At 47.4% G+C, this 15,000-nt stretch overlaps 1 protein-coding gene across 7 annotated transcripts in view; it reads right to left on the bottom strand.

Moving 5' to 3' along the window:
• Nucleotides 1-15,000, bottom strand: part of LOC133140094 (transducin-like enhancer protein 1) — a 35,999-nt gene that overhangs the window by 16,299 nt on the left and 4,700 nt on the right. For 4 of the 7 annotated variants that reach the window (XM_061259655.1, XM_061259657.1, XM_061259656.1 and 1 more), the window contains exons 6-9: nt 11,648-11,710; nt 10,846-10,950; nt 5,811-6,003; nt 4,261-4,277 (exon numbers count right to left, since the gene is read on the bottom strand). In XM_061259655.1, coding sequence (XP_061115639.1) covers nt 4,261-4,277; nt 5,811-6,003; nt 10,846-10,950; nt 11,648-11,710 — 378 coding nt within the window. The remainder of the gene's footprint in view (nt 1-4,260; nt 4,278-5,810; nt 6,004-10,845; nt 10,951-11,647; nt 11,711-15,000) is intronic. The other 3 variants (XM_061259658.1, XM_061259660.1, XM_061259661.1) reach the window with 3 other exon arrangements.

Here is a 15,000-nt window from a genome sequence, read left to right as displayed (position 1 = left end):
TATTCTGACCCGCAGTGGCGTTCTAGCCACACCTCTTCACGTGCTGAACAGTATTTTGTCACTGGACCCATTCATGCGCATTGTATGAGATTAACTGATCACAGCACGCTCTGTAACTGAAATATTTGGCTTTAGGGTTCATTTGCCTGCACAAAATAATCCCTTTTAGTGTTTAAAAAGAATCTGTGATTGGTCCAGATTTCTAATTTGTCAGTTTCTTTTTAAATAAATGAAAGGGCAGGCCCTAATTGGTCAGTTGATTCCGTGTAACAGCTGGTATGTTGGAACTCCCGTCAACCGCTAGTGACCCTGCCTGCACACATTCAAACAGGGTTTCTTCAACTGGTCACTAAGGGGGTTGAAACTAGGCCAGCACAGAGCCCGTAGCTCTGAGTCCACTGTAACCCTTAAGTCAGGACAGAATCATCCGGAATATTTATGAGCTCAGCGGGCACAGATTAGCTGGAGACTGTTCTTCCCTCAAACAGACCAGTATGGACGTATTCTGCCTTTGGGGCAGTGTATAAATAACTATGTCCAGATCATCCAGGAAGACCACCCCCAATGCCAGATAAGCATCTCTCAATATTCATATGAAAGCTGAACAAGTCACCCCATCCTCAATCCTCAATACACAAACACACACACACACACACTCTCTCTCTCTCTCCCCCTCTCTCTCTCTCTCCCTCTCCCTCTCTCTCTCTCACACACACACACACACACACACACACACACACACACACACACACACACACACACAATGTTAGTGACCACTATGAATGGCTCTTTTGAACACACCCAGGTTCCTGTTACCCGTCAAGCCCTTGCCTGTGTGTTGCGCGTCGTGAACAATATCCCCTTCTTCCAGCGTAAACGTCTCTAACGCCGCGAATAAACGCCCGTAATCCCCGGAGAACAATGCGGTGTGGAGGCAGTGAGTCGCTGGCGCAGGAGAGGACGGGATTCGGGAGGGGGAGGGGGAGGGGGGAGGGGGAGGGGGGGTTTAGCGTTGTAGGCAGCGGCACAAAGTCCTTCTGCAGGGGATTACCACCCCGCAATTATGTAAAATACATTTAAAACGTCTGACAATGACATGGGCATCAACGGCCGCGGGGACATTAACAAACAAGCTTGGGGGAGGGGGAGGGGGGAGGGGGTAAAAGGGTTCTGCGAGTTCACATCAAGCCATACAGGGGTAAATTATTTAAACGGCCTGAAAAATAATGCAGTGACCCATGAAATGCAGAAGCGATTGGACCCCCCCCCCCTCCCCTCTGGCAGCAAGGCTTTCTCCCCCCCCCTCCAGCTCAGCACTCTGGCAGCAGAATTAAAACATGTTACAATGCCTTCTTTTAAGCGGCGGATTAGCATATCCAAGGGCCGGTTTGTTCAGTGATGTGTTAAATGCTGAGAACAATGCTGATGGGCTTGTGTGAGCCTCTTTCACAAGGGCCCACTAAAGCCTCATTTGGAAGAGAAAACGGCTCAAAACAAAAACGCAAATCAGGGGGGCAGCCGCCGCTGGCAGCCCCCTTTACCGCCAAATACTGCCCCTTACCACCAAATACTGCCATGTACCATCAAATACAACTCTGTACCGCCAAATACAGCCCTGTATCGCCAAATATTGCCATGTACCACCAAATATAACCATGTACCGCTAAATACAGACCTATACCACCAAATAGAGCCCCTTAACGGCAAATACAACCACTTACTGCAAAATATAGCCCTGTACTGCCAAATACAGCCCTGTACAAATGCAGCAGCAGGAAGTGCCCTTGGACAGTCGAGATGCGACTCCATGAGCCCAAGGTGTGAACTTTCCCACTCCAGCAGGATCAGGAGCAATAAAGGCGGTAGTATACTTGATAAGAAGGTGAAATTGGACAGTCAAACCAAAGCCAAACACGGTGGTGCATTCACATGTGTACGTGTGCGTGTGTGTGTATATATATATATATATATATATATATATATATATATATATATATATATATATACATATATATATATATATACATATATATATATATATACATATATATATACATATATATATATATATACATATATATATATATATACATATATACATATATATATATATACATATATATATACATATATATATATACATATATACACACACACACACCTACTCATTGTGGTTTTGAACTCTTCATTTAGTGGCGCTCCATGGCAGTCAAAAGTTTGTTTCCACAGCAAGTATACTGGTGCCTTCAGGCTGTGGACCACAGGAGAGATGTTCCCTATTCACATGCTAATTTTTGGATTCATACCTCCAGTAGTATTATATGCATAATCAGGCATTTTGCCTGAAGGAAGGCACAGCACTACTGCACAGTACTATTAAAGCCATCCTGGCTGGAAGGGTGGCCAAAGTTCATGAGATTTCTTCTGCCGTTTTGCTGATGGTCCCATCAAGGGAGCAATTCCCAGCATGCTCTCTGCCCAGCAAACTAGCACCACGCTGAGCTCAGAAATCTTTATTATGCAATGTGACAGGATGTAAGGAGGGATGAAAACACCCAGCAGAGGGGAAGGAGGAGAGGAGAGGTGTGATGTGATATCAGTAGTCGTCCGCAGGGTGCCACGCGTTCTCCGTAAGCTCTCGACGAGGGGTTGGGAGAAACGCGTCGAGAGCAGGAAGCACAGCAAGCACAGGCATTTAACAAACGACACCTACCGTAACCCAGGGACCTTCATTCCTGGTCCTGGAGAGCCGCAGGGTGTGCTGATTTTATCAGCAACCAATTCAGATCCATGAAACCAGGTGAGGTTAACGGTGTAATCGACCGCTTTAACTGATCAATTAAGTGCCACGTAGCAGCAGACCCTGCAGCTCTAAAGGACCCGGGATAAAGATCACGACCATAACCCTAAACCAACCATAACCCTAACCCCTAAACTGTCATTATAGGTCTGGGAGTCACATAAGAAATTGATGAAAAAACCTAAATATCATCTGCCCTCAACCAGCGGAAGACAAGGATACATGCGTGTTCAGCAGTTATAGTTCCGAAATGTCCCACACATGTATTTCAAATACACAGGATACCTTGTGTTAATAAGACGGCTTCAGAGTTGCTGTAAGGTGTATTCCTTTAGGCTTCAAGTCTTTATGCTAAGCTAACATGTTATGCTACCATGGAAACCAAGCCAGTGAATGCACAAATTTTGTGAATGCAATAAAATAGTCAGAAAAAAGGTATATTGCCCAAAATGTTGGTGTATTCCTTGAATTATTGGACTGGGAGTCATTTCAAATATGGGATTAGGTGATTAAAATGGATGAAAATATGATTAATTTAACAAAAGAAATACAAGGAAATCCCTTTGAAGCCATGTATTTTGAAAGCTGTAATTCAATGAAAAATACATAAGGCTGTAGTGCAAGGCCTCAAACTAAGCAGGAGGTACTAAGTAGGCTTAGTGGTAGGAAAATGGCCTGTTCGCCGCTATGTCATGTAGTGTTATGTTACGTGACGTTATGTTCATCCAAATGTTGGCCTAAACCTTACCATAAACCTCGTTCCTGAACATTACTATAAACCTAGTACCTCAACCCTAAACACTTAATGCCTTCCTAACCGCAACTATAATTCTAACCCTAAACCAACCCATAAGTCTTAGATATATGGTCGGGATGCTGTTCAGGAACATTTCTGCTATGTTGTACCTGCACTGATAGCGAATAGACTGCCTATCTGGCAATGTATTATTGTGTGGACAGTGATGCCTACATTAGCCAAGGAAATTCCTGCCATTAGAGTGCAGAAGCCAAACCAACTGAACCACCTACCACACTAGTTTGTCAGTTCAGCCTAAATAGTAAATACCCCAAACATTACATATTTAACAATACCATCAGACACCAAGTTGCATCTAAATTTGTTGTAAACATTATAGCTACAAGCATAGATATAGACCCAGTAGCTCTAAATGTCTAGAGTTGGTCCAGCATACACATGTCATTGTAGGCCATTAGCAGAGCCGCGCAGTTAGCGTTAGCGAAGTCGAACCAGATTTGAGATATTTGAGTAATGGCAACCAGTTGCTTCCAGGAGTTTACAAATAAACTTCAATTTGCGCACACACACCTGGGCAGACCCAGCCTCAACATTGCTCACCAAACGGCTAACACTTTCACACGGCTCACCACACACTGCACACTGAACACTGCACACCTGCGTTAGGTCAAAGGTCAAGAGGGGAGAAGAGGGAGCTACTTACCGTGCTGGGCTCTCGCTCTGTTCCCACGGTTACCAAGAAATGCACAAACAAGGCCGTTCAGGAGCCAAATAAGAAATGAAAACACAGGAAGAGGAGGAATTAGAAACACACTTCATGTTTTAAGCAGCCTTTATTCAGAGTAGCATTGCACGTGTCCTCATACAGCACAACTAAGCCCGTTTTACACACATCCTTTAGCTCACAGGTCACATCATTCAGCCAAAACTTCATACAGCAAAATTGATCATTTAGTTTCTTTAAACAGGCACAAGTGCAAGTTCTTGTCATTTACTGAAACAAAAGAAGTTTCCCGTTAGCCTCACTCGCTCGCTCACCCACCAACCAACCCGAAAAACAGAACCTCCAGAAGACCAGCCAATCAGGACCTAAGCTGAAATGCTGTTGCAGTTTTGTGCGGCTCTGGTCCTGTCAGAGTGCAGAAACACACCTGAGCTTTCTCTCCCCCCGTAGGAGAGCACTTAGGAGACCACTACCGTGTCCCTTATCTTCAAGTCATTGTAAAATATGTCATTAAATATGTATTGATATGCCATATTCTGAAATAGTACAATATTAGTAGCGCTTTAGAAAGCATTCCAAGTTTCGACTTGTTACACCTGAATTCTGAATTTTAAAAATGTAAAAGGAAAGCAAAGACAAATTTTTTATTTTTAAAATTTTTACAGCATCCATGAGCCAGACCCTGGGATCTAAAATGAGAAATATTCTGAAGGGAGATGAAAAGAAAAACAAAATTAAAGGAACAGAATGGAAAGGATTGAGCACCTCAATCACAAAAAAATAACAAAAATCCAGGGAGGAGGATGACCCAAACAAACATGTCAGACAGGCACACCTGGCTGAGGTAAACTCAGGTCTCACACAGGTAAACCTGGCTCAGGTAAACTCATGTCAGACAGTTAAACTTGGCTCACGTAAACTCAGGTGTCACACAGGTAAACTTGGCTCAGGTAAACTCAGGTGTCACACAGGTAAACTTGGCACAGGTAAACTCAGGTGTCACACAGGTAAACCTGGCTCAGGTAAACTCAGGCGTCACACAGGTAAACCGGGCTCAGGTAAACTCAGGTGTAAAACAGGCACACCTGGCTCAGGTAAACTCAGGTGTAAAACAGACATACCTGGCTCAGGTAAACTCAGGCGTCACACAGGTAAACCGGGCTCAGGTAAACTCAGGCGTCACACAGGTAAACCAGGCTCAGGTAAACTCAGGTGTAAAACAGGCACACCGGGCTCAGGTAAACTCAGGCGTCACACAGGTAAACCAGGCTCAGGTAAACTCAGGTGTAAAACAGGCACACCGGGCTCAGGTAAACTCAGGCGTCACACAGGTAAACTTGGCTCAGGTAAACTCAGGTGTAAAACAGGCACACCTGGCTCAGGTAAACTCAGGCGTCACACAGGTAAACTTGGCTCAGGTAAACTCAGGCGTCACACAGGTAAACCAGGCTCAGGTAAACTCAGGTGTAAAACAGGCACACCCAGCTCCAGTCCCTCACAGTCCTAATTGAGCTTGTCCTGACGCTCACCTCTGTGGTGGTCGGACTCGTGGGCACTCTTCTTGTCTTCTTTCATAGACAGGTGCGGGGGCCCGCCCAGGGCGCTGGAGAGAGCCAATAGGCTGGCACTGCCCCCCAAGTGAGGCAGGCCGGGGGGCGGCAACCCCGCGGGGTGGGGGGTCAGGGGGACGGGGGGGGCGTGGCCATGGGACAGGTGCTGCTGCTGCAGAGGAGAGAAAGAACCAATCGGTAAATAAAGCAATCGGCCAATCAAATTACACATTAAATACACAATATAATTCACCCAGCAATCCATCCATCAATCCCTCCATGAATGAACCAATAAATCAATTAGTGAGGCTGAATAATCAATCAACTATTCATTAAAATGAGTTGCCCCTAGAGTCACATTTTCAAGTTAATTGTATGGAAGTGCAGCCACAGGGGAACGCTAAAGCCTAATATAAATTTCTGCTGGCAGAACTTTGTCAGAAGACGTTTGGCATTTATAGTTCATCGGCAGTGCGTGTTGTTACTGCAGTGAGCAGCTCTTCTGCCAGCTTCTCAAACCCGTCCATTCTGCTAGCTAGCCAAACAACTTCGTTCATAAAAACAAGTAGACTAGCATTGTCGCCGTGGCGAATATTTTTTGACGTTTCAGCCAACCAATCGGTGCTTCTAATGAGGGTCCGCAACTTTAGAAAAATCTGTAGGTACGCAACACCCGTCACCAACCTTTAGAAGTGTGACTTGAGGTCAAAAGTGTTGAATTTGCATCAGTTTCATCCATGGACATGTACAAGTCACTCACAATGCGTAACACAGTACAGCACAGACTACACCTCCTGCATTGACAGAGATTTTTTTTATATAGTGCCTTTTATCCAAAGCACTGTACAATTGATGCTTCTGATTCACCCATTCACACACACTCACGGTAATTTGTTGCCATGCAAGGCACCAACCAGCCCATGAGGATCATTTTGGGGTTAGGTGTCTTCAACACAGCCCGGGCGGGGATCAAACCGGCAACCCTCCGATTGACAACTGCGCTAACCACCTGAGCCAATGTCGCCCCTATATCATCAACTCTGGCCCTCAAATCCAAATCCAGCCGTGGTTTTCTCTTCTCCCGGGTGCTACAGATGGGCCAGACTGTCATCATAACGCATGGAAAACCAGCAATTCCTAGCCCTCAAGGACCGTGAGTTCCTGATCCCTAGAGTAGACTGTACCACTGGGGCACATCCACACGGGGTGCCAGAGAGCAAGGACTGGCCGGGACACAAGCTCGACGGACCAATCACACGCTCTGAAATGGTCTCTTGGCAGTACGAACACTAATCTTTTTCTCCTCCCTCATAGTTGTTGCTCTCCCCCACATGGAGTACTTAGGAGATCTTTCAGGCTGCTAATAGCTGTCTGAATGTCTGACCACCCCCTCATGTCATAGCCCCGAGGGCCTTACCATCCCCCCTTTCAGTGAACGGGGTCCAGTCATGAACAATACAGACAGCTGGGATTTTTTTGGGGGGGTGGAGAGGGGGCAGCTGCCTCTTCATTGAATGTGGAGTTGGAAGAGGTTGACACATCACCCGAGAGGGGTGATGAGGATGGGGGGGGGGGGGGGGACTGCAGGATTTTACAGCGTTTAACAGTGAAGAGAGATACAGGTCTTACACACCGCATAGAGCAGAATGACTACGCACAATATCACACACTATGCACAGTACTAAAACTGCACACACTAATACAAAATAATCAGCACACACATCACACAACTGCACACACTAATATCACTCACTAAGCACAACTGCACACACTAATACAAAATACTCAGCACACTCATCACAAAAATGTACACACCAATGACACACTCACCACACAAGGAGCACGACTGCAGTCCCTAATATGACACACTACACACTCTAATAACGCATATAAAACAGGACCGTGCACTCTAATAACGCATATAAAACAGGACCGTGCACTCTAATAACGCATATAAAACAGGACCGTGCACTCTAATAACGCATATAAAACAGGACCGTGCACTCTAATAACGCATATAAAACAGGACCGTGCACTCCAATAACGCATATAAAACAGGACCGTGCACTCTAATAACGCATATAAAACAGGACCGTGCACTCTAATAACGCATATAAAACAGGACCGTGCACTCCAATAACGCATATAAAACAGGACCGTGCACTCCAATAACGCATATAAAACAGGACCGTGCACTCCAATAACGCATATAAAACAGGACCGTGCACTCCAATAACGCATATAAAACAGGACCGCGCACTCCAATAACGCATATAAAACAGGACCGCGCACTCCAATAACGCATATAAAACAGGACCGCGCACTCCAATAACGCATATAAAACAGGACCGTGCACTCCAATAACGCATATAAAACAGGACCGCGCACTCCAATAATGCATATAAAACAGGACCGTGCACTCTAATAACGCATATAAAACAGGACCGCGCATTCTAATAACGCATATAAAACAGGACCGTGCACTCTAATAACGCATATAAAACAGGACCGTGCACTCCAATAACGCATATAAAACAGGACCGTGCACTCTAATAACGCATATAAAACAGGACCGCGCACACGAATATCACAAAAGCACATGGGAGCGAACACACCGCACACCAAACATCATGGCAAAGAGCCACAATAATAAAGCTCGCTCCATTAGGTACGGACGTTAAGCGGTAAATGAAATTTATCGAGCTCCCAGAGCACAGGGGTGAGGGAGCAGACTAATGCTGGTGGACTTCGCCAGGACATTCGCTTCAAAAGATATTTAAACGGGGCGGGGGGGGTGATTTAATCACCTTAATTAATGCTCACTTCTGAAGCAGAAGCACATGACCGGTCCACATAAATAATTCATAACGAAGCGTTTAGTGGGAAGCGGATCCCACAGTCCGGACACACCGACAGACAGAAGAGAGACATCGATACAGCCACTTGTGCGTGACCTTGAGAAAGGTCAGATAAAAAGAGGACTTCCTCTTCCTCTGTGGTGTGAGCAAGACACTGCTGATACATCGTGCTGGAGTCTGTCTCTGCCTTTCAAACTCAACATTTACTAAAACACCCCCCTTCCCCCACACAAACGAGCACACAAACACACACAGCCCCTGCCTCCCCGAATAAACACACACACACACACAAACCCGCCCACACACACACACACACACACACACACACACACACACACACACACACACACACACACACACACACAGCCCCTGCCTCCCCGAATAAACACACACACACACACACAAACCCGCCCACACACACACACACACACACACACACACACACACACACACACACACACACACACACACACACACACACACAGCCCCTGCCTCCCCGAATAAACACACACACACAAACCCGCCCACAAACACACACACACACACACACACACAGCTACAGCCCCCCACAAACACACACATCCCCGCATCCCACAACAAACACATCCCCGCATCCCACAACAAACACACACACACAAAGCCCCCCACCGACACACACACACACACACACACACACACACACACACACACACACACACACACACACACACACACACACACACACACACACACACACACACACACACACACACACACACACACACACACAGGGGGGGAGGGAGGCGTTATATACTTACGCAAGGATAAGCTGTCAGGTATTATAAAGCCACATGAATAAAAATTAAGCCGCAAATCCCCCCGCAGCTCAGAGATTTTGGGCTGGGGGTGTGTGGGAGGTGTCAGACAGAGAAGGTCACCCCCCCTACTTTATTTCCTCTAATTGACGCCAATAGCGCTGGGCTGTGAGCTGCAGCAGGCTGGGCAGTGGGTTTTCGGGGCTCTTTTATCGGGTCTAATCCCGCTCCCCCGCGGGGGTCTTCCCAACGAGCCCGGGGCTCCCAGCCCAGATGGATTAGCTGCTCCCATTGTGGAGCCGAAATGGCCCCCTCATCACCCCCCCCTCCCCCTCATGTCTAATTACCATCACAAAGGGTCTGGGAAGTGCAAAAGCACCAGCAGGAGCGTCTTCTCACAAGCAATTAACAGAAATTGATAAATGAGTCATTTGAATGTTCTCATATCCCATAATGCCGAGGGCCTCCTCGAATCCCACGAGGCCCGGAGCCTCCTCAGATCCTGTAATGCCGAGGGCCTCTTTTTTAACCTCCCATCTCTTCCTTTTCAAAAGGTCTGTTTTAGCCACCGCGACTGTGGCTGATTCCTTACCCCCCACCCCCCTCCACACAGCGCCCCCCCCCCACCCCCACAGTACCCCCCCCAGCAGAGTCTACCTTCTGACAGCTTACCCCAAAAAATAAAAAAATAAAAAAATAAAAATAAAAAAAAACCTTTAAAACACTGGACCTTTCGCTCTGGGGGTACAGGGTAAACGCATGCTTCATTAAATTCAATTGGAACATAAAGACACCGCAACGTCACCAACATCACAGCCATCAAAAAAGAAAAAAACACTTCCAAGAAGAGTGCAGTCAAAAGACCCAGAAATGCTAATGTCAACCCACCTCACTAAAAATTACTCCTCCTGGCTAGTATCACCCCACCTGGCTAATATCACCCCGCCTGGCTAATATCACTAATATCACCCCGCCTGGCTAATATCACTAATATCACCCGCCTGGCTAATATCACCCCGCCTGGCTAGTATCACCCCGCCTGGCTAGTATCACCCCGCCTGGCTAATATAAGCATGTCTCACTAATACCAGCACACCCTGCTAATATCACTACTGACATCATATCTCCCAGCCCTTAAGACACTCAATCGGAGTACTCGCTGAATGTTGGGGGAAAAAAACCATTAACCACAATCCCCCATGACAGTACACATTACCCACAATCCATTTACCCACCCCATCATTACACACATTATGCACAATCCCACATCACAGAACACACATTACCAACATTACCCCCATCACACCACACAAACACATATTCCCCACAATCCCCCAGGAAGTAAAATAAAATTATACACACTGTAGGAGGTAGACCAGGAAGTCCACGTACCCCGATGATAGCATTGAGCTCAGCCATGGTCACCTGTTTGGCTCTCTCCACGGCCTGGGCCACCTGCTGCTGGTGCTGCACGGAGAGAGAGAGAGCAGTCAGACAGACAGACAGAGAGACAGAGCAGCTTCAGACAGACATACAGAGAGACAGAGCAGCTTCAGACAGACATACAGAGAGACAGAGCAGTCAGACAGACAGACAGAGAGACAGAGCAGCTTCAGACAGACATACAGAGAGACAGAGCAGTCAGACAGACATACAGAGAGACAGAGCAGTCAGACAGACAGACAGAGAGACAGAGCAGCTTCAGGCAGACATACAGAGAGAGAGAGCAGCTTCAGACAGACAGAGAGAGCAGCGTCAAACAAACAAGCAGAGAGACAGACAGCAGCTTCAGGCAGACATACAGAGAGAGAGAGCAGCTTCAGACAGACAGAAATCAGCTTCAGACAGACAGAGAGAGCAGCGTCAAACAAACAAGCAGAGAGACAGACAGCAGCTTCAGACAGACAGAGAGAGACAGACAGAGAGAGAGAGACAGACAGAGAGACAGACAGAGAGACAGACAGAGAGACACAGAGAGCAGCATTTTACTCATGTACAGGGTTTAGCACGCAGGAGCCTCAGCCATTAAAACCCTCCTGTCAGTAGAATCAGTGTACATCAGCAATAAGAGAGCCAACATTACACACCACAATCAATACACGCATGCACAGGACGCACGACCCCGAGAGCAGACACCGGTACGCTCACACTTAGACACACTTACTTCCTGTGACAGGAAAGGGATGACCTGCGCGCAGATGGTGTTCAGCCGCTTAGCGATCTCCGTCTGAGGAAGAGACACACCATTAACCAACGCTTATACAACATCACCGAAACATAACGGCAACCTGGAACCCAGCTCGGTTTTGTAACATACTTAAAAATGGTAAATGGGGAGAATGTAATACACCCAGGGGCAGAAATAATTGAATAAGGGACATCAGATTAAAGGGACATCAGATCAGGGGGCCAGGGATAAACCCACACACGGGCTGGCTAATCTTCAATGGCAGGTTAAGCATTAGCACAGAGGGTCAGGCCTGATCATAATATGGACCGAGCACCCTTACGTCAGCCACCGATGTCATGTTTTTGGGCGCCGCCATGTTGTATCATTTGGAGCCAGAGACTGAACAGTATGGGAAATGGAAGCCCTTATATGGGCATGAAGGCTGCTGAGAGCGATTCGTCCAATAAGAACGTGAGATAGCAGGAGCCGCCCGTCCCAGATTCATCCAAAGTATCACTGTATTGCACTAATAACACAATAACTTCAGCTCAACTACGCTATAAACACAGTCAGCACAACTACTCTCTGAACACAGTCAGCACAGCAATGCTATAAACATAGTCAGCACAGCTACTCTATAAACAGTCAGCAGAGCTATACTATAAACAGTCAGCACAGCTATACTATAAACAGTCAGCACAGCTATAGTATAAACAGTCAGCACAGCTATAGTATACAGTCAGCACAGCAACACTAAAAACAGTCAGCACAGCTATGGCATAGTCAGCACAGCTACTTTCAGAGCACAGTACAGCTACACTATAAACAGTCAGCACAGCTATAGTATAAACAGTCAGCAGAGCTATAGTATAAACAGTCAGCACAGCTATAGTATATACAGTCAGCACAGCTATAGTAAACAGTCAGCACAGCAACACTATAAAGTCAGCACAGCCATAGCATAGTCAGCACAGCTACTTTCAGAGCACAGTACAGCTACACTATAAACAGTCAGCACAGCTACACTGTGAGCACAGTACAGCATTAGCCAAGGAAATACACATACTCCTGCCAGCAGACAGCAGAAGCCAAACCAACTGAACCACCTACCACGCAAGCTAGTCAGTTTACCCTAAATACCAAAAACATTGTACATTTAACAATAACATCAGACACCAAGATGCATCTAATTGCGTTTTCGACATGCATAGCTACAGACCCAGTAGCTGTAAATATCTAGACTTGTTCCAGCTCGCCGGTGTGTTGTGAGACGTCTGAGCAGTCAGCCACACACAGCCCCTCGCCCGCTGCCTCCACCCACACACAGCCCCCCACACGGGCCCGTCTCAGGCCCACATTCAATTTAACCAAGTGTCACTGACAAATTCTCCTATTCCCATAAGCACTTTAAGATTATTTCATTGCTTAAAATTTAATTTGTTCCAACTCGCATCTCCATGGCAACACAAGTCTCCCCTGCAAATTACAGAGATAATTGGATAGCTCATCTCTCTGCTCCTCTCAAATCCAATGATTCTGCTCAAATTGCAGCGGCCAATCAAATTTGGCCGGCCTCCTGAGTAACAGGGCATCCATCTTGGTGTCCCAGGCACTCGAGCGGGCGGGTCAGGGATAGGGTTTCACGGCCTCCTGGGGGATCATGGGATACGGCCCATTTCCCATTAATGTTAGCAAGTGCCTGGAAAGTTCCAGAATTTAGCTCATTCGCTGTGGTCTTTATTTGAAACGGGGGGGGGGGGGGGGGGGGGACTACACATCAGACTAAAGCGGAGTATGGATTACACATGCAGACATGCAGTTTTTATAGCAGAGTGAACGTGCTTGTTTGTTTGGCCAAACGTTGCTGGACATTAGTTTGGCTTCCTGTCCTCTGCAGTAATGGCATTTGCTTCAGGGGACACAGACGGCCAAATGTCCCAGCTAAACACCAAATCCTTCTCTTGCGGAGTGTGCCAAGATTCAGTGCTTTACAGCAGGAAAGCCCCGGAATGTTCTCGACTCAAGACTCAAGACGGGAGACCTGCGAACTCGACCGCCTTCTCTAAGGAGACGTAGCGGAAGAGAATCCAGTCAAAAACCGGTTTCCTCTGAGAGACCGGGTTACCGAACCTCCTTACTCCCCAATCGGGCTGCCAAACTGGACTGAAGCAGCCGTTGGCTGAGGCCCATGCATTATACATGACTACGGTACGGCCCGGAGGGGCTTTCCTTCATAATGATTTAAGGAGCGGAACAAGAAAATGTGAGGAAACAGAGTCGCGTTTCACAACAAGACACCCGAGCACTTCCCGTGACGCGGGGAGTATTAATACTGCATGAGGTCCATTAAACATGGATGTGCCGGGACGGAGCGGACACGTATGACCAGAGAGCCACACACCGCACACACTAAACATGCGTGTATATGTACATATACAAGCAGGCTACAGTGCCTTACTTGGGGGTGTGTGCCAAGAAGTTTGACAGTAACAGACAGTATGGCTATGCAGTGGATCCACCTTAACACACAGTATGCAAGTGGATCTACAGTAATACACAGTATGCAGGTGTGCTAAGTGGATCAAAATTAGTGCAGTGTGCAAGTGTGTGCTAAGTGAAGCTACATTAGGGCAGTATGCAGGTATGTACTAAGTGGATCTACATTAGGAGAGAGTATGCACTCTCAGCCAATGAGGAACAACTGAGACCTGAATCAGCATATCAGAAAGCAGCCAGCGCAAACCCGCCCCCAACGGTGGCCCAGAGGGACACAGGTGTGGGAGTCCCGCTGCTGGGGCTGAAGCCTGAATTAGCAGCTGAATTAAAGCCTTCCTGAAAGGGGGGAGAAAGGGAGACAGCAGGAGGCCTTTGCTGATCCTGGGCCCACGGTGAGGTCAGCGACTGGTCTGTGGCACAGCGAGGCTGGGGAAGAGACTTCCAGAGCTCTGCCCCTCTCCCCCGCTAACAAAGGCCCTGTCAAACTGCCATTTAGCTCACAAAGGGAGCTGCCAAGTCATTAAAGGCCAGAGAAAGAGACAATGCAGCACTGGGGGAGCAGGCCCTGCCGGAGAGCTGTGAGTGTGAGTGTGTGAGTGTGTGAGTGTGTGTGTGTGTGTGTGTGTGTGTGTGTGTGTGCGCATGCGAGCGTTAGCGTGTGCGAGCGTTAGCGCGTGCGAGCGTTAGCGTGTGTGTGGGTGTGAGAGAGTGTGCGTGAGAGAGTGTGTATGTGGGGGGGCGAAACGCTTGGCGGCTCTATCGACCCCTCTAACGGTGGCTTTTTAAAGGCGGGTGTGAGGCCCTCCTCTGGTCCACTAACCCTGTCCCCCACGCCCGTGCCTGAGGGGGCT

Source organism: Conger conger, chromosome 11 (genome assembly GCF_963514075.1).
Source record: "Conger conger chromosome 11, fConCon1.1, whole genome shotgun sequence".
Taxonomy (NCBI): domain Eukaryota; kingdom Metazoa; phylum Chordata; class Actinopteri; order Anguilliformes; family Congridae; genus Conger; species Conger conger.
This window is presented reverse-complemented; position numbering and strand designations above follow the sequence as displayed.